The sequence below is a fragment of the Triturus cristatus genome, chromosome 7 (genome assembly GCF_964204655.1).
Source record: "Triturus cristatus chromosome 7, aTriCri1.1, whole genome shotgun sequence".
Lineage (NCBI taxonomy): Eukaryota > Metazoa > Chordata > Amphibia > Caudata > Salamandridae > Triturus > Triturus cristatus.
Genome location: NC_140590.1, coordinates 628,309,826 through 628,332,334, shown reverse-complemented (window position 1 = coordinate 628,332,334; position 22,509 = coordinate 628,309,826). Strand labels below are relative to the sequence as shown.

Sequence of the window (22,509 nt, the reverse complement as noted above, 5' to 3'; positions counted from 1 at the left end):
GACAGGGGTGCATCCTGGCACCATTCCTTTTTAATCTATATATCAATGGTGTGGCGGAATTTTTAATCAAACAAAAAGTAGATTATCCTCAAATTGATGGCACGGCGGTTCCCATTTTACTTTACGCGGATGACGCAGTTATCATGGCTAGAACCCAATTGGGCCTCCAAAAAGCTCTAACCTGTTTTTACATCGTTTATGAGCTCTAGAGGCCTAAAAATAAATATAGGGAAAACGTTCTCCATGTGCTGCTCTTCGAAGAATAAACTTCCTTGTAATGTTTTTATCGAAAAGTCTAAGATAGGACTTACAAGTACTTTTTCATATTTAGGGGTTGTTTTTAATGAAAAAGGCACTTGGAAAGCAGCGATTAGGAGCAGGAACTTTGCTTTTGCTCGTGCACTAGGAGCAATAAAACAGTTTTCCAATAAGCTGGGGGGCAGGCCTGTCCGTATTCTAATGGATATTTATAATGCCAAATGTGTTTCAACTGCATTATACGGTTCCGGCATATGGGGTATCGCTGACTGTCAGGAGATTCAAGTAAAGGAAAATTCTTTCCTGCGTTATTTGTTAGCGGTTCCCAACTCGTCCTCCACATATATCTGCCACAAGGAATTAGATCTGGCTTATATTTCTGATCTAGTTAAAGTTAGCCCCTTATTGCTATGGCACAAGATATGGACTACAGAGGAAACTGTTTTTAATAGAACTATTCTGATTGACTGCCTCAAATTAGAAAGATGCATGGACATTCCTTGGATTGGCTATGTAAAAGAGTTTATGATTAATATGGGACATTCAGCTTTTTTTGATAACCCTTGTTCCTTAACCTCGATCTCCCGGAAGGCTTTCAAAAAATGGTGTCTTGACTTCCTGGAAAGTAGACGATGGTGTGATGAAAAAAGTAAGATATCTGTATCCCAACATAATTTACTTTTACAGGCCCCTGGCCTACAGCTGTATCTGTCTCCCGATTACTCCAGCTACGACAGGATGTTGTTAGCTCGTTTGAGAGTCGGGTCCTATTATAGGTTGATAACTTTTCCAGACAGAAACGATTGGTCTCCAAATTTAATTAATTGCCCATGTGATAATCTTGCGATGCAATCGCAAATACACTGTGTTCTTTTTTGTAAATTTTATTCATGGGGAAGAAGGAAATATTTGATTCCTCTACTGAAGACATGGGGACTGAGGCAGTGTAGGCCTGCTTTTCTAAAACTGCTTTTACTACAAGATGAAATAACCATTAATGCCTTATCCAAGTTTTTAAAATTTGCTATTCGGTGCAGATTGTCGATGAATTAATTTAGAGTCTGCCTTTATGTCGGATACCCCGACCATGATGTACTTGAGTTGTTAAAATTTCGATTTTTAATTCAGTCTTTTTTAACATGTATGTATTTCTGTGTTGCTTTTATGATTTTATATTTGAAATCGAATAAAGCTATCTTGAAGAACCTATGAATATTAACATACAAGATTAAATATATATACTTTTAAAAATGGATTCAGCATAGGCTGAAAAGAAAGGACTGTTAAAATGTAAAATCTGATTCTCTCATTTTTTGATTAAGCTGTGCCTCATCCATTTTTCACCCCTGCCCTACTTCCAGCCCTGCTCTATCCTTGACACTGCATCTGTATAAACAGGAGTAAAGAATCTAGATTGGGGCACTGTAGGCTGTGTATACATGCAGAGTCAGCGCAAAAGAACAGCTGGCATCTGCTTGGGGCTTTTCAGACACTGGCAAAGCCTCATGTAAAGTTTACCCAGATAGCTTATCTTGTTGTGCAACTTCAGGACGTGACAATTGCACAAGGCACCAAGGCTTTTGATTCTTACTGGTACCTCATTTGTGTGTTTTTCCCAAAGTTCTATTTACCGCTATACGTCCCTTGTTTGTCATCTCTTGCTATAAAAACCCATGTAACCATCGTTCGGTGTGCTTCCTTGAGTATCTCTATGGTGCTTGTCGGACAAGGCCCCATTCATGAATTGTAATAAATGACCTATGGTTTGTACTTCGCTCCAGTGTCGATTACTTGTTAAGAACCCGAGGACGAAGAGGTGACCCTGCAACAACGGGTTATCAATAATCCGCTTCCACACATATGCAAATCAGTCTTGATCCTGCGCCCAATGGGAACAGTCCAGCCCGAACTGCCAGACCAGGTCATCCCTGGACTGGAAACAAGCATCCTGGGACCGGTTTCGGGCTTTCAGCCCTCATCAGCCAGGATAGCTTGACTCCAGTGGCATGGAGAGCACGGGACCCACATCTGGGCATACCCGTCCCACTCGGGGTGACCAATACAAAAAGAACAATTGATGGACAGAATGCACAACAATGTCATACATTCACCCCAGTACAGAGATCTGAGCCTAAATCCATTGTGTGTCTTTTGCTTTCTCGCCCTAAGTGCGCCAGGTATGCCCAGATGTGGGTCCTGGGCTCACTGTGTCACTGGAATCAAGCTATCCTGGCTGATCAGGGGTGAAACCCCGAAACCAGTTCTAGGATGCTTGTTTCCGGTCCAGGGAGGACCTGGCTTGGCAGTTCGGGCTGGACTGTTCCCATGAGGCACAGGCTCAAGACTGATTTGCATATGGCCAGGTCTAAACTGGGTGGCATGGTGAGCAAAAGAATGATGGATTTAACCCAGGTCTCTTGACTGGGGGGGTGAATGTTTTCATTTGTTCTGCATTCCGTCCATCAATTGTGTGTCTTTAACTTATTACTGACATAGCACAATGGATCTTTTTGAAACCTTGTGAAGGACTACTTGCATCTCTTGTATAGTATGAATGTATACAGCTTTTGCAAAACAAGTGGGACCTCCTATAGGAGATCCAGCTTGCCCTCTTCCCTCACACTCTCATCACGATCTGAAAATCTATGCCAGTTGCTATAATTGTTAATCCACTGTAGGCATGCAAGACAAGGATCAATTATTTATGTAACCTGTTATTGTAAATATTCCTCCAAGCTTCTCCTGCAATTATCTGCCTGGAATAACATATCCTACACGTGGCAAGACATACTTTACTGTGTAAAGAATCTTGTGGCCACTAAGGATTAGGTCCATACTATATGAACATTCGAAATAATGGCGAAGATCTTACAACGGCTAAAGATGTTTTCACTTTTTTTCATTTAACGTTAACGTAAAAGTAATACACATCACTTCTTTTGGGTGCAACCAATATGCACATTAACAAAATCTTTCATCTCCACATGAGACCCGAAGCTCCAAGTCACCCAACACAATTGTTATGTCATGTTCACTGTTGGAGAGGAAGAAGCAGACCTCTGTCTACTATGTCACTAGACATTCAAAGCTACCACGCTGGATGTTGCCACCCTCCCTACCAGTGCACCAGCTCGCTAGAGACATTATCATCCAACTACTTTTAAGCCTGCATACATGTTCATCTCTAATAATGCATAACTCTCTATAGATTTTTCTCAGTTAAGCAGGAAAAAAGATGCCACCTTTTCCCCCATAACGTTGAAACATTCCGGAATGGGTCAATACTTGTATCTTTTCTTATTAGACATATGGGAACAAGAGGATTCACATGGAGTGATTGAGGAGTTTTTTTCTTCCTTCTAACCCAAGGTGGAACTCAATTCCGCTCCTCCTCATTTATCACCAGAATCATAAAATTTTGATCGTTGCCATCTCGATGGGTGGTACCTCCGCTAAACAGAGTGTAGTGAAACTGACAATATTCACAGAGGGTCCATTTCTGAGTTTAGTCAGTTGTGTAACATCATCTGTAAAATTAAATCTCTTCCTGGAGAACTCGGGCATGTTGACCTCTTGCTGTCCTATAATTTACAAACTTCTCAATCTGCTGTCCCTGTTCCACACTGAGGTCACAACTTTGACTTTGTTAATATCTTCACGCTTTTTAAAAGCTTTAATCTTTAAGCTGTTCCTTAGTTAACCCTGTGTTCATCCAAGTTTCTAGTTTGAGGATTATCTCATTTAATTTGTTGTGCTTCACATCATTCCTCAAGTTCTTTGAACGGAGCAAACTGTAGAAGGGGGTAGGTGGGACAAAGAATCCTCGCTATGCTCAGCTTTCTTGAAAAGAATTGTGCTTGTTCCCCTCTAGTTGGGGCGTTTTCTTAGTGCTTAGAGACGCTGTTGTTTATTTACTATGAATATCTTACTATGAAGAACATTCTTAGATATCTTATTGCTATCCTCTCTGTCATGCTAGAAATTAAATCCTGAAGGAGAACGATGCAGCTTTGTCAATGGATGGCATGAGTGGTGGTGATTTTCATGTAGAGTTCTCTATCATCAGCTTATTGATGAATCTTGATGTTGCTAAGTAGGGTTCCCTGGTCTTCCATGTAGAAGTTGACACAATATATCTCTGGGCACTTCTCTGGAAAAGGGTTTTTGGGATCTTATAGGCATGTGGTTTAACAAAGGAAAGTGTTGTAATTAAAAGGTACTCTCTTTGTAAGTAGAAGTCAAGTAGCCAGTTCATGTGGAATAGTTGTAGGTTTATTGAAGAAGTTATAGGTTAGAGGTTACAAGTTGCATATTAAAGTACCCCACCAGGAGCCGCATCCTCTGGTCAGCCAACTCTATCTAGCTGCCAGGAAACCTCCAGCCACTCACCAACATTCCATGACATCACACACTGCTGAGCAGTGCAGGGAAGAAAAAGAAGGTGTGCACAGAATGCATCACAAGCATAGCAGATTATAACAGGAAGCCGCCAGATTACCACAGAGCGAAATCAAGTATATACGTCTGGGTGCAGAACAGTAGGCCTGGCAAAGTTAAGGTCACACACAGTTTATCAGTGTGGCCTGCCCATGTGCGAAAGGCAGAGTCTGTTTACAGAAGTGCAGAGGGTGAGGGAGGTACACAGAGATCACCCATCAGGAGAGACTAAAAACAAGTTCAGGAAAGGGCAAAAACTTTGGGGTTTTACACTCAAGCAGAAGGAATCACTACACACCTTCTCTGGTAGAAGAGGCGCCTGTGGTATAGTTACAGTTATTATGGAATTGAAATTGTTGCTTATTGTCATCTAAGAATGTGGGCCATGTCATGCATATGTCAGAAGTGGAATGTGGGCCATGTCATGCATAAGTCAGAAGTGGAATGTAGGCCATTTCATGCATATGTCAGAAGTGGAATAGGGGCTATGTCATATTGGATGTCAATTGGAATGTGAGAGTGAAGCGATGATCTGGTGATGGCTGGACGTGTTCCTTTCCTCCTCACCAGTGGGCCCTGATATTGGCACATAATAAAGTACGCTTATTTGTATTTGTACGACTCCATTGTTTCATTACAACACCCTCTATGATTACAAAAGTGTAACTGAAAATTAAACAGTAATTGGTACAGAGGAGAGTGTACAGAACCGGATCAAGCTCGTAATACTATTTACTGATTTCTTGTGTTGTGGTTTGAAGCAGAAGCCAGCAGTCTTTGTGGTGGAAGGTGTCTTAAAGGTGGTAGTGGTAGTGTTCAATCATAATCAGTTTCCCATGGATCACAAATATGTCTGTACTGCCTTAACAAATGAGGGTCTAGTCTGGTCACATTATGTTCGAAATACTTCTATTTCCTTCAAACAATTATGCAATATTCTAGGATGAGATTGGCATGGTCATTGAGACTCTAATCTGGCATACGTTTCCCCGATAGGGGTTAGTCTTTAAGTAATTACAAACACAATGCGATAGTATGTCAACAGAGGAAAGGTCATAGAGTTTGGAAGAGTTGAGCGGGTGACAGTGTCCTGGTTTACCCTATAGGCGCCGGTAAAGGGGAATCTGATAAGGATGTGATTAGTTGTATATGACATACCTCAGAGGTACTTTGTCTGTGAAGATGCTTTCAGTTTGTTTACTGAATGTTTCCTTGAACTGAATCTTCAGACTTGATGACACTTGAATTAGAAAAGCTTAAAATTAGAATAGCTTAAAATAAACAGTAGGATTTGTGTTTGATTTGTTTTTTAGGTTTCTTTTTTTGTGTGTTGTGGTTCTTTTTTGACCTAATGCCAATGTAGTTGTTTAGAGACCTCTTTTATAGTGGGTACAGCCCCTTTATTTGATTTCCTATTCAAGATTGTGCTCTGTGCATAACTTTTTTTGAGAAAAAAAGTTTTGAGAGATCTCAACTGTGGACTTTGGGACCTCAGTAGTTTGTGAGTTTTTTCAAGTAGGGCAGATCATTGATTCTTGTGTAAACTAGGTAGCATATGAAACCACAGGCTCTGATTAAATCTCGGCCTGAAAATCCTATTTCTACACAAATCCTTTTTTGCACGTGGGGTCAGGATTATGAATTGTGATGTGTGCCGCCCTCTGAAACTACCTGGTGCGATTAAGTCTGCATCTTTTCAATGTTTCCCACGTACATATTGGCAGGTCAAAAACTCAAATATTTAAGGGGGGATAAGCCCGAGCAATGTGAGACACGCAGGTTTTAATGCAGAAATCGCATGTTAATGTTTGGCTCCAATTTGAACTTAACGCACAGCAAATGCACTATTCATAGTACCAAACAATTCCTGAACACCGAGGTAACACATTTTATTAGGTACACTAAATGATGCATCGCACGCCTCACCACTTGTACTCGTGGCCGTTGAGTTAAATTAATGAAAAATTAGTTTTGTTTTATCAGCAAAATCACTGTGTTTTTGGGATATTGTAGATTGCTTCCGAATATTATAAGGAAATGTGTCCACCCCCCCATCATTTTTGCTGTCTCCCGCTTTTTGAATGCAATGTGGCACATACGGAGGAAATTGATTACTGAACCCAGTGCTGTACACGAGTTTCTTGCTCTAAATTAATATAACGCTCGATTATGAATTTCAAGTTTAATCCTTGTTTTAATCGACGTATAGTATTGTATGTATATGTAAAGTTGCATATGTAACGTATTTTAAATGCTATTTTTATTCAATAACTAATTTTGTATTACATGTTTTTTATGAACTTTTATGGTCCTTGGTTGCCGAAATAAAGTTATTGAACGAACGAAATGTGTCTTTCTAAAATGCCAGACCCTAGCAAGTGTTGCAAGATACTATGGCATAAGGGCTCTTTGGGCCTCTTTCCTTTTGCTCCTGGTGACAACACTAGCCAGCAATACGTATATGAAGATAAAGCACATGGTATGGTAGCTGGGCTTCTACTGCCTGGAACTCTGCCTCTGGTTTGTTGGGTGATAATTGTATCTTTTTTTTGTTTGTCTGCTCTAGGAGCTTTATCATCGCACAGCAGGACCAACAGCCAGTCTGGCCTTCTCACTCACTCTCGCAGCAGCAGTAAAGGAAGTCTGGATGAAATTGTGTCCCAGACAAAACCGAAGGAGCTGGCAGGAAGCGTGCGACAGAAGATCCTTTTGGACTACAATGTCTACATGGCCAAATGTGTGCCACATGAAGATAGAAGCCCGGCGGCTAGTCCAGTGGACAGTGCAGAGAGTAGCCCCACAGCTACAAAAAAGGTTAGTAACCAAGAGGGGAAATATTCCAATCCAGCTAAGGCCACTCTTGAATATTTTCTACCTGTGTATGTATATATTCTTAACACAGTTTTACATAGTTAGTGCTGTACAAAGAATTAGGGTGGGGCAAAGATTCACTATCTTCTACAAAGGAGGAGAGTGTCAAGATGGTGACATTGCGGGGAGAGAAGAGAGAGAGTGTGTCTGTCTGTGTGCCTGCCTGCCAGTCAATAGACCAGCCCTTAAAGTAATTGTTAAGTAAGACTGAGTCTCTGCCTCCTTTCTATAACCTTTGAGTTGTTACTCTAACTAACCGTCACCATTGTTTGCCTACGAGGATACAAGGATGCCAGTTTTTAGTCAAAAGCATACCGGAGATGTAGGTCTGTTGTGCCAGGGTGTTGTGCTTGTCTATTGGTGGGCTAGAATTAAACTATAAACATAGAAGGTACAGGCTGTCCGAACTTGGAGCATAATTTGAGCTACTGCTTAGTGTTGATAGAGACAGTCTTACTTGTATTTAAAGATAGTTATGGTTAAACTTTTGGGTTGAACATTCATTTTAATCACACATGAAACTTGTAATGTGTAATGTATTGTTTATGAAACTGCGGTCGTGTCTACAGCAGGGTTAAACAAATATACAGCTAGGCTAGCTGTCGATCTTGGAATACACAAGCATGTCAAACCAGTGATGCAGCACCTGCATTGCCTGCCTTTCTTTCAGGGGGAGTCAAAGTTTAAAATTTGAATGTAGCTTTGAGTAAACAAATTCTCCTCTGAGAGAACAACTGCTTTCTTGTTCTGTTATGTTCTCACCTTCCATGTTCACAGGCACTCCGTTTCTAGTTCTTCGTTTTTCTCAGTTGCACATCTCAATGAAAAGCTTATGATTAATTTATATCATGTCTTTTTTTTTTTTAAAGATTTTGGCAAATTCATAAATTGTTGCCATGTAGGGTATTGTTGTTCTTTTTCTTAGCTCACAATCTTCTCCTTTACCTAAGTAAGTATCCCGAACATGCTACGAATAGGATACCCAAATGTAAATTACCCCTATGTCGCTGCTTTCCATTGACATCTGATTCCTGTCTGGAATTTCTCATCGGCCACACTTGGGATTTACTTCAGTGTATATTTTAATTCCATAAACATAGTGGTGTGTTCTGAATGCAGCACCGGGGATTCAGTACTACTGAGTTGCTTTATTGTGATACCTACTATTTACATCTATCACAGTTATCTGAAAGAAACATGTTAGTTATAGATTCCTTACCTTAGAATTACCCCCAGGTGTCAGACTGTATCCGGAAAGTTTTCTCATCAGCAGTACTTCTGCGCGTTGGAAGGTGGCGTCGGTCTGCTTCGCGTTCGTTGTCGGCGTCGTGGTGGTTGCCGGGATGACGTTGCGGCAGCTACTTAGACGCTGCCCACGCACGCTGACGTCAGTTCTTTCATTTTCCGCACCAGCCAGCACAGATCCGGGAAGAGCGGTACCTCAGTCTTTTTTTTACTACCTTTATCTCGACTTTTGTCGAAGTCTTTTTTCGAGTCTTCGACTCCGTAAGGTGCACGAGGGATGCCCTGTTTGAAGGCCTGCGGATCCTGCCATCACATGATGTCTGTGACGGATCCGCACCGTGTGTGTCTTTTCCGCCTGGAGCGCAACCACGACCCCAAGTCATGCTCCGACTGCCAGTTGTTGACGTCAAAGGCTTTGTGGGAGCGGTCCCGAAAGCTGTTCGAACACCGGCATTCGGCTCTGTGCCACTAGAGGTCCCGGTCCAGAGGGAGGTCGAGGGACCGTTCACGGAGCCATCATCATTCCGACATCCAAGTCTTCGCAATCGGGGTCAAGTAAGTCGAAGCATAAGAAGAAGTCGAAGAAGAATCGTCACTCTACGACTTCTCCTTGCCGATCCGACGAGGTGCGCGGGCGGTTCCACTCCCGCTAATCCGCGTGCGAAGCCTGAAGGGTCGACTCCGAGCTTCCTTCCCTTTCCCGGACCCGGAGCGACCCCCGCCCAGCTTCATACACTCTACGAGGCGATGCACGCCATCTTTGGGCGGATCGACCCCATCTGCGCGCCTTCAGGCCCCGCCGACTCGGTTGGGGGGGCCTAGGTCTTTGCTGCCGGCGGCTCCGGCCCCGACGCTGCATGCCCCCCTTGGATCCTGGCCTGGATCCGGATCGGCGCCAGTTGACCTCATTACACTTCCACCGGCACCGCTTCCGACTGCACCACTACCGTGCCCGACGCCGGTCGGCCCCCCGGCCGGTGTCGACCCCAGCCTCCTTCCCGACGTGGACACGGAGCCAGACCGGCATCGACCGACGTCGGATCCAGTGCCGGGTGGGGTTTTCATGCCCCTGTTTACTTCTGGGGCCTCTTTCCAACCACAGTGGCACCCTGAGGAAGATGAGGAGGACTGGGAGGAGTCAGGTGACCCTTTAACTGACCAGCTTGAGCAAGATCAGGACTGGAGAGAGGAACTGAGGGATTTCAGTGGTCTTGACACTTCACCCGACATTGGCATGTTGTCTCCTCCTACCGTGGCTACGGAGGAGGGAGCATCATACGCCGTGGTGTTGCGTAGGGCGGCCGAGGCTCTCAACCTCGAGCGTCCTACGGTGGCTGTCAGGACTAACCTCCTGACTGAGGTGCTTCAACTGGCGGTGAGCTCTTCGGAGACCCTGCTTCCGTTCAATGAGGCCCTCACTGATGTCCTTTTGGACACGTGGTCCAGACCCAACACGGGGGCTACCGTGGACAGGATGATCGCCCGACACCACCGCCCGGCTCTGGGCGACCCCACTTTCCTCTCCCAACACCCCACCCCGGAGAGCTTGGTGGTCAAAGCCTCAATCTCCAAAAGCGCCTTCCCTACCGCTCCACCGGAAAGGGAATCCAAGAAGCTGAACCATCTTGACAAGAAATGTTTTTCTTCTGCCAGCTTAGGACTGCAGTCCGTAAACATCGCTCGTCTCTTGGGCCGTTATTCGCACTCTGTGTGGGATATGGTGGCGCAAGTGCTACCTCAGTGTCCGGAGGAGGCCCGGGCAGTGCTCTCCCAGGCTGTCACCGCAGGGAGAGACGCAGCTAAGTTTATGATCCATTGTGGACTGAACACCGCCGACTCTCTGGGCAGGACCATTTCAACGTTGGTAGCACTCAGACGCTATGCCTGGATGAGGTCCACTGGCTTTTCAGGGGTTGCCCAGAACACCTTGATGGACATGCCTTTTGATGGCTGTCGCCTTTTTGGCAACAAAGCAGACAACACCCTAGACAACAGTCCTTGAAGTAGGACTCACGGGCTACGGCCAAGTCCATGGGTCTCTCATCCCGTCCGGCGCAGTCTGCTTTTCGTCCCCTTCGTGGTTACGGAAGGGGTGCCCCTCTACGTCCCACCCAGGGCCACAGGCTGCATCAAGTTACCCAGCTTCGCGCGGCCGGGGACGTGGGAACCAGCGTCGTGGTTCAGGAGTCAGCAGGCGGGCCAGTCCACCAACCCCCCCCCCCCTCTACAGTAGCCTCCAAACCTTCCTAGTCCGACCTTTCAGGCCCATCAAACGCCAGTGAGCGGCAGGATTCCCAATCACCTCCCCCACTAGTGCACTATCACTTCGGACAGGTGAGGTTTGCAGCTAGCCCGAAGGGGCTACTCCCTCCCCTTCGGGACTACCCCTCCAGCTATGCCACCTCGTTACCACCGCATATCGGAGGATCATCTGGCACTTCTCCAGCAGGAAGTTACAGCTCTCTTGGCCAAGGGAGCCATTGAGTGTGTTCCTGTCCTAGAAGTAGGTCGTGGTTGCTACTCCCACTACTTTCTGGTCCCCTCGAAAGGACAAGGGCCTGCATCCTATCTTGGATCTCTGGTACATCAATCGCTTCCTATGGAAGGAGAAGTTCAAAATATTGACGCTTGCTCAGGTCTTGTCTGCCCTCGACTTGCAAGACTGGATGGTAGCGTTGGACTTGCAGGACGCTTATTTTGACATCCCCGTCCTGCCGGCCCACCGGTGTTACCTGCGGTTCACGGTAGGCCACGAGCATTTTCAGTTTACCATGCTCGCCTTTGGCCTTACCAGCTCCTCCCGGGTGTTCACGAAAGTGATGGCGGTGGTCGCAGCTCATCTGCGCAGATCAGGGGTTTTAGTCTTCCCCCTATCTCGACGACTGGCTCGCCCCAGGCAGTCGTCTCCCACCTCCAGACTACGACCGACCTCCTGCATCTGCTGGGGTTCTCAGTCAATGTGCCGAAGTCGCACCTGATTCCCTCTCAGAAGCTTCTCTTCATCGGAACATTTCTGGACACGGCGCAGTTTCGGGTCTATCCTCCCGAACAGCGAGTCCGAGACATTCGGGCTATGATTCTGATCTTTCAGCCCTTGTCCCGGGTTTCGGTCAGAATGACCCTGAAGCTGCTGGGCCTCATGGCCTTCTGTATCCTGCTGACCAATCAGGCCAGGTGGCATATGGGGGCTCTACAGTGAGACCTGAAGTTCCAGTGGGCGTAGGATCGGGGGAATCTGTCCGACTATGTTCAGATCTCGGAGGGCACTGCTCAACAACTGCAGTGGTGGCTCACGAACCAGGACTGGGTCAGTGGCAGATCCCTCTCCCTTCCCCAACCCGACCACACTGTGGGGACGGTTGCCTCCCTTCTGGGATGGAGCGGCCACATGGGAGAGGCGTAGATCAGAGGCCTCTGGTCTCCGGCGGAGTCCAGGCTTCACATCAACCTCCTTGAGCTCCTGGCGATTCGTCTTGCACTGAAGGCCTTCCTTCCCTCCGTCAGGGGAAGAGTAGTGCAGGTGTTCACAAACACCACCACCGCCATGTGGTATTGCAACAAACAGGGTGGGGTGGGGTCGTGGGCCCTATGTCAGGAGGCCCTTCGCCTCTGGACATGGCTGGAACATCAAGGCATTTCCTTGGTGGTTCAACACCTGGCAGGTTCTCTGAACGCCAGGGCGGACTAACTGAGCCGCAGGTGCATAATAGATCACGAATGGTGTCTTCACTCGGAGGTGGCGCAAGGTCTCTCAACAGTGGGGAGAGCCTTGGTTAGATCTATTCGCCACAGAAGAGAATGCGCAATGTCAACAATTCTGCGCTTTGGAATTTGCCAGGCGGCACTCGCTCGGCAACGCTTTTTGTCGCGAGTGGAGTTGCAGTCTGTTGTACGCCTTTCCTCTTATACCACTTCTGCCCAGAGTGCTGGAGAAGATCAGGCGCGACCAGGCCCAAGTCATTCTTGTGGCTCCGGATTGGGCATGAAGAGTCTGGTATCTTGAGCTGCTCAACATGGCGATCGATCCTCCGATCAGACTGCCTCTTCGGGAGGATCTTCTGTCGCAGCAGCAGGGGACAGTCCTCCACCTGACCCTGTCCAGTCTCCACCTCCTTGCGTGGAGATTGAGCAGCGGCAGTTGACGTCTTTCGACCTGCCTCCCGAAGTCTGTGATGTAATCTTGCCAGCGAGGCGTCCCTCCACAAAGATGGTATACGCCTGCATGTGGAACAAATTTGTGCCATGGTGCACAGCAAAGGCCCCGCTCTCTTTGAAGTACTCTTGTTCCTTCTCTCTTTAGCCCAGCAGGGCTCTGCTCTGGGCACTATCAAGGGCTACCTTTCAGCCATCTCTGCTTTCCTTCGGCTGCCAGATCATCCTTCTCTTTTCAAGTCCCCGGTAGTTAACCGTTTCGTGAAAGGCTTAACGCATCTCTTTCCTCCAATTCCTTTCGTTATGCCTCAGTGGGACTTGAATCTTGTGCTAACTTACTTAATGTGCGCTCCCTTTGAGCCGCTTCATAACTGTCCTTTACGTCTCTTGACTCTTAAGAGTGCTTTCCTGGTAGCCATCACTTCTGCTAGAAGGATGAGTGAGCTCCAGGCTGTTTCCTCAAAACCTCCTTTCCTGTCTGTTCATCCGGACAAGGTAGTTCTCCGGACCCGTCCATCCTTTCTTCCTAAGGTGGTCACTGCCTTCCATATCGGGCAGACCATTACTTTGCCCACCTTCTTTCCACCTCCGCATCCTTCAAAGGAAGAAGAGAGGCTCCACCGTCATGACCCAAAACGTGAGCTCTCCGTCTATCTGGATCACACAAAACAGTTCCATGTGGATGATCAACTTTTTGTTGGCTACGTGGGTGCAAAGAAGGGTCGGGCCGTACACAAACGCACCATTTCTCGATGGGTCATGTTGTGTCTTAAGGCTTGTTACTCTCTAGCTAAAAAGGAGCCTCCAGTGGGGCTACGCGCTCACTCCACCAGGGCGACGGCAGCCACTACTGCCTTGGGAGGAGGAGTGCCTCTGAATGACTTCTGTCAGGCGGCCACGTGGGCATCGCTGCACACGTTCACCAAACACTACTACCTGGACAGCCAAGTCCGGAGAGACGGCTTATTTGGCCGTTCTGTTCTCCAGGACTTTCTGGTGTGATCTTGGTTCGCAGACCCACCACCGGGGTTGGTATTGCTGGGGTATCTATTCTAAGGAAATAATCTATAACTTAACGTGTTTCTTTCAGATGCACAAGTTACTTACCTTCCATAACTATATATCTGTAAAAAACATTAGTTAGTTATAGATTCCCTACTGCCCCACCCATCCTCCCCGTTCTGCGAACTGATTTCTAGGGTTAAGGACATCCTTTCAGGGCCCTAGTTTTGTGCACCAATGGTCTGTCTTGCATGGCTCTGCGTTTCTTGCACAGAAAGTCGTGTACCGAACTGACATCAGCATGCAAGGGCGGCGTCTAAGTAGCTGCCGTGACGTCATCCCGGCGACGACGAACGCGGGGCTGACCAACGCCACCTTCCGACGTGCAGAGGTACTGCTGATGAGAGAACTTTCCTGCATCCAGTCTGACGCCTGGGGGTAATTCTAAGGTAAGGAATCCATAACTAACTAATGTTTCTTACAGATATATCTTCACCGAAGGTAAGTAACTTGTGCGTTTGGAAAAGGGAAGAGATTGACTAAGGGCACTTGGCCTCTCTATTCAACCTGCCTGGAGCGATACCCAGTCAGCAGTATTGACAGCCTTCGCATAGCCAGGCGTTGTATAACCTTGCATCTTCATAACACCCAGACCTCACTTTGAAGTAGTAGCAGCGTGGAATCCAGCATCCAGGGACCACATCCCTCATATTTCCTCCTCCCAGGGCATATCTCACTTGGGCATTGGTAACAAATGGTGAAAGTGGCAAGGGCTCCTACTGTTTGGAACTTTCAAAAGACACAATATCCATACATAAGCCTTAAGGCATATTCAAATGGACAGTTAAGTCTCCGTTTAGAGCACATCAAATGCAGAGAGAGAGGCCCCACACTCCAAAGGGACAGGGCTCCATGCTAGACTTAACAGTCGTGAATAATTCCTTTGGAAATCACTTGTCATTCAGCTCAACATACAAACATCGAATCAACTCTCATATATTCCCCCAGTCTTGAAAGAGCCAAGTGCTACACAATAATTACCCCAAATAGATACCCATATATACTGTCTGCTAAGATTCAGACTTCATGTGGGTTTTGTGAAATGTGTAGTAACAGCACAAGCTGACCACCCTCTTTGGTGCCTTCACCACCTTTCGACTCACCATCCGCATCCCTGTCAACTGTGTCTACAACCGTAAATTGTACAATGCTCTGTTTCTTTATTGCTAGGTTCATGCTATGTAAGTCTACATACATACAGTGATACAGCTCCATGAATCGACAAACTACATTATTAAACCCAGTAAAAAATATGTTAGAGTGACACATTTGTACTCCTATTTTAGAACTGTTGCTTGCTTACAGTCTTGTCACTGGGGCTTGTGGACAGAGGAGGATATTCTTTATGAATCTATGTGATTCCAGTGCGCATTTAAGAAGCGCACACACATAGTTAACTCCAATGCCAAGATTTGTTCCATAGTCCTATTGGGCTTTAATTACACCCATTAGGACCCATTCGTTCAAATGTACATCTTAATTGAATTTACCTTCATTGCATCATATATGCACAAATGAAAATGTACCATATACTGTTAATTAGCTATTAGAGAAGTTGCATTACAGATCGCAGTCACAACCCTTATTCATCCTCTCATCAGCTTTGCTCCAGGAATCTCGTTTCTATCCAGTGTGGAGCGCGTCTTGAGAATGTTCCATCAGGGGCTGCAGGAACTTCAGTCGGTGCGTGAGAACCTGAGGAGCTTCCAAGAAGTATCAACCCACAATGCAGAAGAGACGAGGGATAGAACTGTCTCTGACTCCCTCATTTACACTTAATCTCACACAACAGAGACATAATACGACGGAAAAAAGCAAATAAAGCAGTCTTGGATGCTTGAAAGTGGGAAAATCGATAGATTTGATAATACTGCCCTCACACACCCGAGAGTGTCATGTTTCATCATTGGGCCACATCATACACCTAGGTGCAGACCAATACCTTAGGTGGAGCGCAATTTTTTTAGAGTGAATGATGAAAGAAGGTGAGGAGGGTAGAGTACAAAGACAGAACCGTAAGAATGTGCACAAAATTGTGCTTCTGAGAGAAAAGGAAACAGTCTCTCAAGACGAAGGGACCAAACGAAGAGCAGAAAGAAATCTAAAACTGTCTAGGGGTTGTCCCTCACACTTTTATTCTTGTCAACCTCTGGCAGGATTAAAATAAACGAAATGGGGTATCCAGGGCAGGTAACGACCCTACAATCCCCCTGCTAAAACCAACATGTTTCTGCCAGCTATCTACTTGCCCAGCCGGGTCACTCTGGCATTCATCAGGGTGTTGGTCCCTTGAGTTTGGTCTGCACCCCTTGTCGGGTACTTATTACCTTATTCAATCGGGGTAGTATCCCCGCTTCACTCTTTTGGAATTTCCAGGAGGATGAACATATCTATAACAAAAGAAGAGGAAAGAAGTGGATGATCATTCCCACTCAACCTCTTCTTCCAGTTGCTCAAAATCATCATTGTGTATCCCACGCATCCTTATAACGTGAACCATATTCTCCAATGCAGCCTATCTTCCAGCACACCCCGTGCCCCAATTTTGAGGGAACCGCAAACATCCGACACCCTTACAACAAGTGAACAGGTTTATGAGTTTCCTCTGTGTGTATATACAAACAATAATCCGACTAAAAGAAACAACCTATCGCTAACATCGTGTCTTTTCCAGTGTAATTTGTGTGTCACACCACGTGTTAATAGTCTCTATCTCCTCTACACGTGCCCATCTTCACACCAAACATAATGATACTCACAAGAGTTTACGAGAAAATGCTCTAAACCCGGGACAGCTGGGGAAGGTGCTCTTGTCGTCACACTCTGTATGAGGAAGAGTCAATGGTATAAAAAGACTCATTTGTATGACAAATATACACACGCTATAGAATTCGTCATCTAGCCATTTCACATTCAGTGATTCTGTTTCTTGGCCCCCACCCTACTGTGGCACTCAGCGCAATGTCGAAATTTTCAAAGCGGTTGGGCGGTAGTCGTAATGCCAGAAGTTTGCTCACACCCACACAGTATCTGCACTCAAGGCATCGTTGAAAACGACTAAGTGGCTAGAAAGCATTCACGCTAAGAGTGAATTATTCACACTACCGCTCTATATCTCATGTGCTTACTACTCCAGAGGCACTGTCTCCTCTCTCCCCTCGTCTGTCCTCCGCTGATACGGATCTCTCACCTCGAGTCCTTATTTAAAGAGGAGATGTTTACGTGTACGCGGAGTCCTCAACGCCCATTCTGTGTATTACCCAGCATTCCCACTGTTTCAACGATATAGAAAGAGGCCTTCTGGTTGCTATCAGCCCAATTGGTATTCGTGGCGGCCATCTTTAAGTTCCTAGAGGTTACTGATGGTGTCATTCTCATAAACCAGAGGTATTCTTCTTAGTTGAGGGGAAAAAAGGGTCTAAATATACTCGCATTTTATCGTTCCTCCGAGAGTAGAATTAATGTATAGTATATCTAACATGTACAAGGGAGTAGTGCGCTCTAGTAAATCGACTCTTTATTTTATCCTCTCTTTAAGTACATCTTAGTCATATTTCGATGTGCCAATTCCTATTGTGTGATTCCATATAACTGGAACCAAGGGATTCCATCGTTTAATCCTTTCGTATGGCTCTTCACACGTTCTACCCATCTGTTCTCTCATTAGCAGGAAACTCGAGGTGTCTGTCAAGAATTCCTGTCATGCGAGGGGAGGAAAACGGTAACCAGCGTAAACGGACTACATCTCCCAGGATGCTTAGCGGTTGAGAGGTTATGTAAACAGGAGAGCTGTTACATAACTCAAGGAAAACACGCCCTTATGTAAACAGGAGAGCTGTTACATAACTCAAGGGAAAACACGCCCTTATGTAAACAGGAGAGCTGTTACATAACTCAAGGAAAACACGCCCTATAAAGGGAGGAACCGGGAGGTACAAGGCTGTCGGATATTGTGTTTACACCGACGTACCTGCTTCGTGAAGAGCAGTGTTCCGGAGTGGTGCTCCAGTAAGGCAAGAACGGAGGTAGGTCGAGTCGTTACTCCCTGGGCCGTGTCTTGCCCCATCATCACCTGTGAAGGACCCGGAAGCTCTACCGGTCAACCATTGAGCTTTGCTTTTTGACTCGGCTGAGTCAAAGCGCAGTGGCGCTTTTGCTGGCTGGAGTCGTAACTCCCAGCCCGACCAGAGATACAGGGACTGCCAGCTGTAACGCACACCAGGAGGTGTTTGCCGCGTTACAGACTCGGAAGTCCACAGGATCGATCGAGCGGCTGCTCTCGGTTCAGTCTTCTTGCTTTTGATTGGGGTATCGGTGACGCATCACCAGGAGGTGACTCCGCGTCCCGGTGCAGTCTGAGGAAGAGGTTGAGCGGCTGCTCCCTTCAGGTAGAGACCCCGGCTGGGTGTTTCCCTGACTCCTCGATTCTCCCCAACACTCGTCGTGCCCCTCACAGCCTACCGATTGGCATTGTCGGCCATTTCATTTCTGCCCTCTGTTGGCATACGCCGGGATCGGCGTATATGCAGAGGACGGTTAGGACCATCCGTGCTGTGGGCTGGTAACGTACTTAGCCTGGAGGATTCCAGTGACTATAACTTGTTTATTCGTTGTATTGTTTTTGCCTTCATTAAAATAACTAACCCTTCACAAGTGGTTGCGTCCTCATTATCGTGTCTGTTAAACGATCCTGAGACGTTCAGGGCGTTACAGTGTCATTTACGTTCTGTGGAATAAAAGGTTTATCCACCACTAGCCATCTCAAGTCTTTCTCATTATGTTCTTTCTCCAGAAAGTGGGCAGTAAGTTTCGTGTTAGATTTACCACAGCGTATTGTGCTCATATGTTCTAAAATCCGGACTTTTACTTTTCGTGTAGTCATGCCACATATAATAAATCGCACGGGCACCTCAAAATGTAAATCACGTTTTCAGTATTACATGTGGTGTGTTGTCTAAGTTCCCACGGGCTCCTCAGACCAATGTCAATGTTTTTTCCATTGATTGATAGGGGACAGGCTCTACAAGATCCACAGGCATAATGTCCAACCACTGGAGGTAAAAACTGCGGGCCAGAACCCAGGTGACCCACATCTCTGGTTAGTCTCGGGCGAGTATTCACAATGATGTTCTTAATACTTGCACTCTTCTTAAATGCAAATAAGGGGACAGGTTGGTGCAGCCCATTTGAGTTTAGAATCTGCCATTTCTTCTGAATGATTTTCTTAAGGTTGTTCGAGGCTGTATTATATGTGGTAACACAGATGCTCCTATCCGTTGTCTCTCTCTGATTGGTCTCAAGGAGGACATCCCTATTGCAATTCCTTGCTCTTTTCTGGGCACTTTTAATTACACCCTCGGGATAGTCTCTGCTCCTTAGTTTCTCACTTAGGATCATTGCTTCCTTTTTGTAGTCTTCCACGTGTGAACAGTTCCTGCGGAGACGCAGAAACTGTCCATAGGGAAGATTTTCCCTCAAAGTCCGTGGATGGAAGCTCAGAAAAGATAGTAAATTGTTCCTATCCGTTTCTTTGTGGAACACACTGCTAGTCAGACCCCCTCCCTCGGCTTTGATATTCAGATCGAGGAAGGGGAGGGTATCGTTTGTGATTGATCCAGTGAAGAACAGGAAAGGATTCCTCAAGTTGAGCCAGGTTAGGAAGGTCTCAGCCGAGGCCCTATCACCCCGCCAAATAATGAGAACATCGTCTATATACCGATGCCAGTCCCTTATGTTGTTCAAAAAGGGGTTAGACGATTGAAAGATTACCTCTTCCTCAAACTTTGAGACATACAGACATGCCAAACTGGGGGCACAAGAGCTCCCCATAGATGTTCCGTGGGTCTGTAAGTAGAACTTATCATCAAACTTGAAGAAGTTCTTAGTGAGAGCCAGTTCCAACAGGCAGAGAATAAAAGCCCTTGGTGTCTGGAAAATCCAGTTCTCTGAGAACAGTATATTCTCAATCACCCTCAGAGTCTCTTGTTGGGGGATGTTGGTGTCCAAGTTTTGTGATTTCTACTTACGTCCAATTGTACAAAAGATGCCGGCTTATCTTAAAGACACCAGAGAAGTACTGAACCTCATTAAAGATCTGGAGTTTGATGTAGACAAAGACCTACTGATTGGGCTGGATATAGAATCTCTATATACCAACATCCCCCAACAAGAGACTCTGAGGGTGATTGAGAATATACTGATTATTGTTTGTATATACACACGAGGTGTGCTGGAAGATAGGCTGCATTGGAGAATATGGTTCACGTTATAAGGATGCGTGGGATACACAATGATGATTTTGAGCAACTGGAAGAAGAGATTGAGTGGGAATGATCATCCACTTCTTTCCTCTTCTTTTGTTATAGATATGTTCATCCTCCTGGAAATTCCAAAAGAGTGAAGCGGGGATACTACCCCGATTGAATAAGGTAATAAGTACCCGACAAGGGGTGCAGACCAAACTCAAGGGACCAACACCCTGATGAATGCCAGAGTGACCCGGCTGGGCATGTAGATAGCTGGCAGAAACATGTTGGTTTTAGCAGGGGGATTGTAGGGTCGTTACCTGCCCTGGATACCCCATTTCGTTTATTTTAATCCTGCCAGAGGTTGACAAGAATAAAAGTTTGAGGGTCAACCCCTAGACAGTTTTAGATTTCTTTCTGCCCTTCTTTTGGTCCCTTCGTCTTGAGAGACTATCTGTTTCCTTTTCTCTCAGAAGCACAATTTTGTGCACATTCTTACTGTTCTGTCTTTGTACTCTACCCTCACCACCTTCTTTCATCATTCACTCTAAAAAAAATTGCGCTTCACCTAAGGTGTTGGTCTGCACCTAGGTGTATGATGCGGCCCAATGATGAAGCATGACACTCTCGGGTGTGTGAGGGCAGTATTATCAAATCTATCGATTTTCCCACTTTCAAGCATCCAAGACTGCTTTATTTGCTTTTTTCCGTCGTATTATGAGCTTCCAAGAAGGACAGACATGAGATGATGGGCTTTTGACCTTCCCTTCTGCCCAGGTGATGGGAATATTTGGCCCAGAGGGCCCTAACTTGGGATGGGTTTCCTCAGGGAAGGAGACGAGAGTAGATCTAAGCATTGCATAACCAAGCACGTCTTGTTTGACCAATGGTGTTCAAATTTTTCAAGCCCTCCTGGTCTCTGGCTATCCAAGCAGTGTGAGGCAGTCACTGTGAAGTGAAGAAAAGTTGTTGAGAACCCAGATACGCTGGTTTATAGATGGTGGGTCACTACTTATAGTCCTACCAATTTTAGCTTAAGAGGTAGGCTCTAGGAGGGATCCCATTGCAAGAACCAGGGGTGGTTCTTGCCCTTACCAATTAAACAGCCAAATACCCATCCACAGTTCCCTATCTGGAAACCCAAGTGTGCCCTAATGTTCGTTCGATATAGGAGGGGAGAGCCTCTCGCACCTGCTCACATGATCATGTTGTCACTTCAACGCTTCGCTGTTTGTGTCACAAGATGAGGGGAGACAATACTAAGAATCTGCGTAGAAGGCTGGTGGTGCGCCACTCCTGGGCAAGGAGGCAGGATGCCACGAGTGAGCAGCAGCTTGTTTCCCCAGAGACAGGGCGCTGCTTGGACCAGATATCTGTAATGAAGTATGTATATGTTTCTCTGTTGTGATCTGTGTCCAGGTGGCCTTGGAATGCCCTTACTGTAAATGTGTTAAATGAATTACTGCCCAGTGAGTCAGCAGGACAGCTTGTGAGGGGTCGGTGCTCACGGAGGCCACAGTTAATCGACGACAACTCAGTAAATGGGTATTCACAGGAATTGAGAAACCAGGCTGCACACTAGTAACAATAATTTTCAAATCTCTGTTGTGAAGAACAGATCTGATGTTCAACCAGATAAATAGAGAAATAAAAAATGTCCAACATGCTCCTAAGCGGTTTTCAGAGACTTGATATTGTAATAAAGATGTACCGGTGATGGAAACCAATTCATTTCTTGAGCCTAAGTAAATATATCATTTTTGTTTCGGCTTTTAAATTTACAGAGAATCAGTTGTGTTCGAATGATCGGTCCTGCAGCTCGCTGGCTCTTGCGTTCCGGTGCTCCTTTCTTCCTTCAGTAGCCTAGTGCCACAGTCTTCCCCGGGTAGTGCCCCCAAGCTTGCCAGCTTGCTAGGTCCACACCATATTGTGTCTCAGAGGAAAGGCCCCCAGTCCCTCCTCAGTGCCCCAGTGTGCGAGGGGAGGTCCCGTTGCCTCGTTGTACCGCGTGTACTCTGCCGTTACTCCCTCGGTAGTACTCCCATTGGTGCTCACCCACCTCCCCTGACGGAAGCCTGTGCCTGGAGTCCCTGCTGCCTCCCCGGCTCCGTCGTTTAGCAGAGAGCGCGAGCCGCCTCAGCAGAGGAGAAGTAAGAGGCAGTCACCTCTCTCGTTCCCTTGGATAATCCACAGAAGCGCTGCGTACCCAGCTCTTGAACACCATGGTTACCAGGCACCG

At 46.3% G+C, this 22,509-nt stretch overlaps 1 protein-coding gene across 4 annotated transcripts in view; it reads left to right on the top strand.

Annotated features, from left to right (window-relative positions):
- TEX2 (testis expressed 2) overlaps positions 1-22,509 on the top strand; it is a 672,400-nt gene that overhangs the window by 434,765 nt on the left and 215,126 nt on the right. For all 4 annotated transcript variants that reach the window (XM_085617239.1, XM_085617240.1, XM_085617237.1 and 1 more), the window contains exon 5: positions 7,262-7,509. In XM_085617239.1, the coding sequence (XP_085473365.1) occupies positions 7,262-7,509 (248 nt within the window). The remainder of the gene's footprint in view (positions 1-7,261; positions 7,510-22,509) is intronic.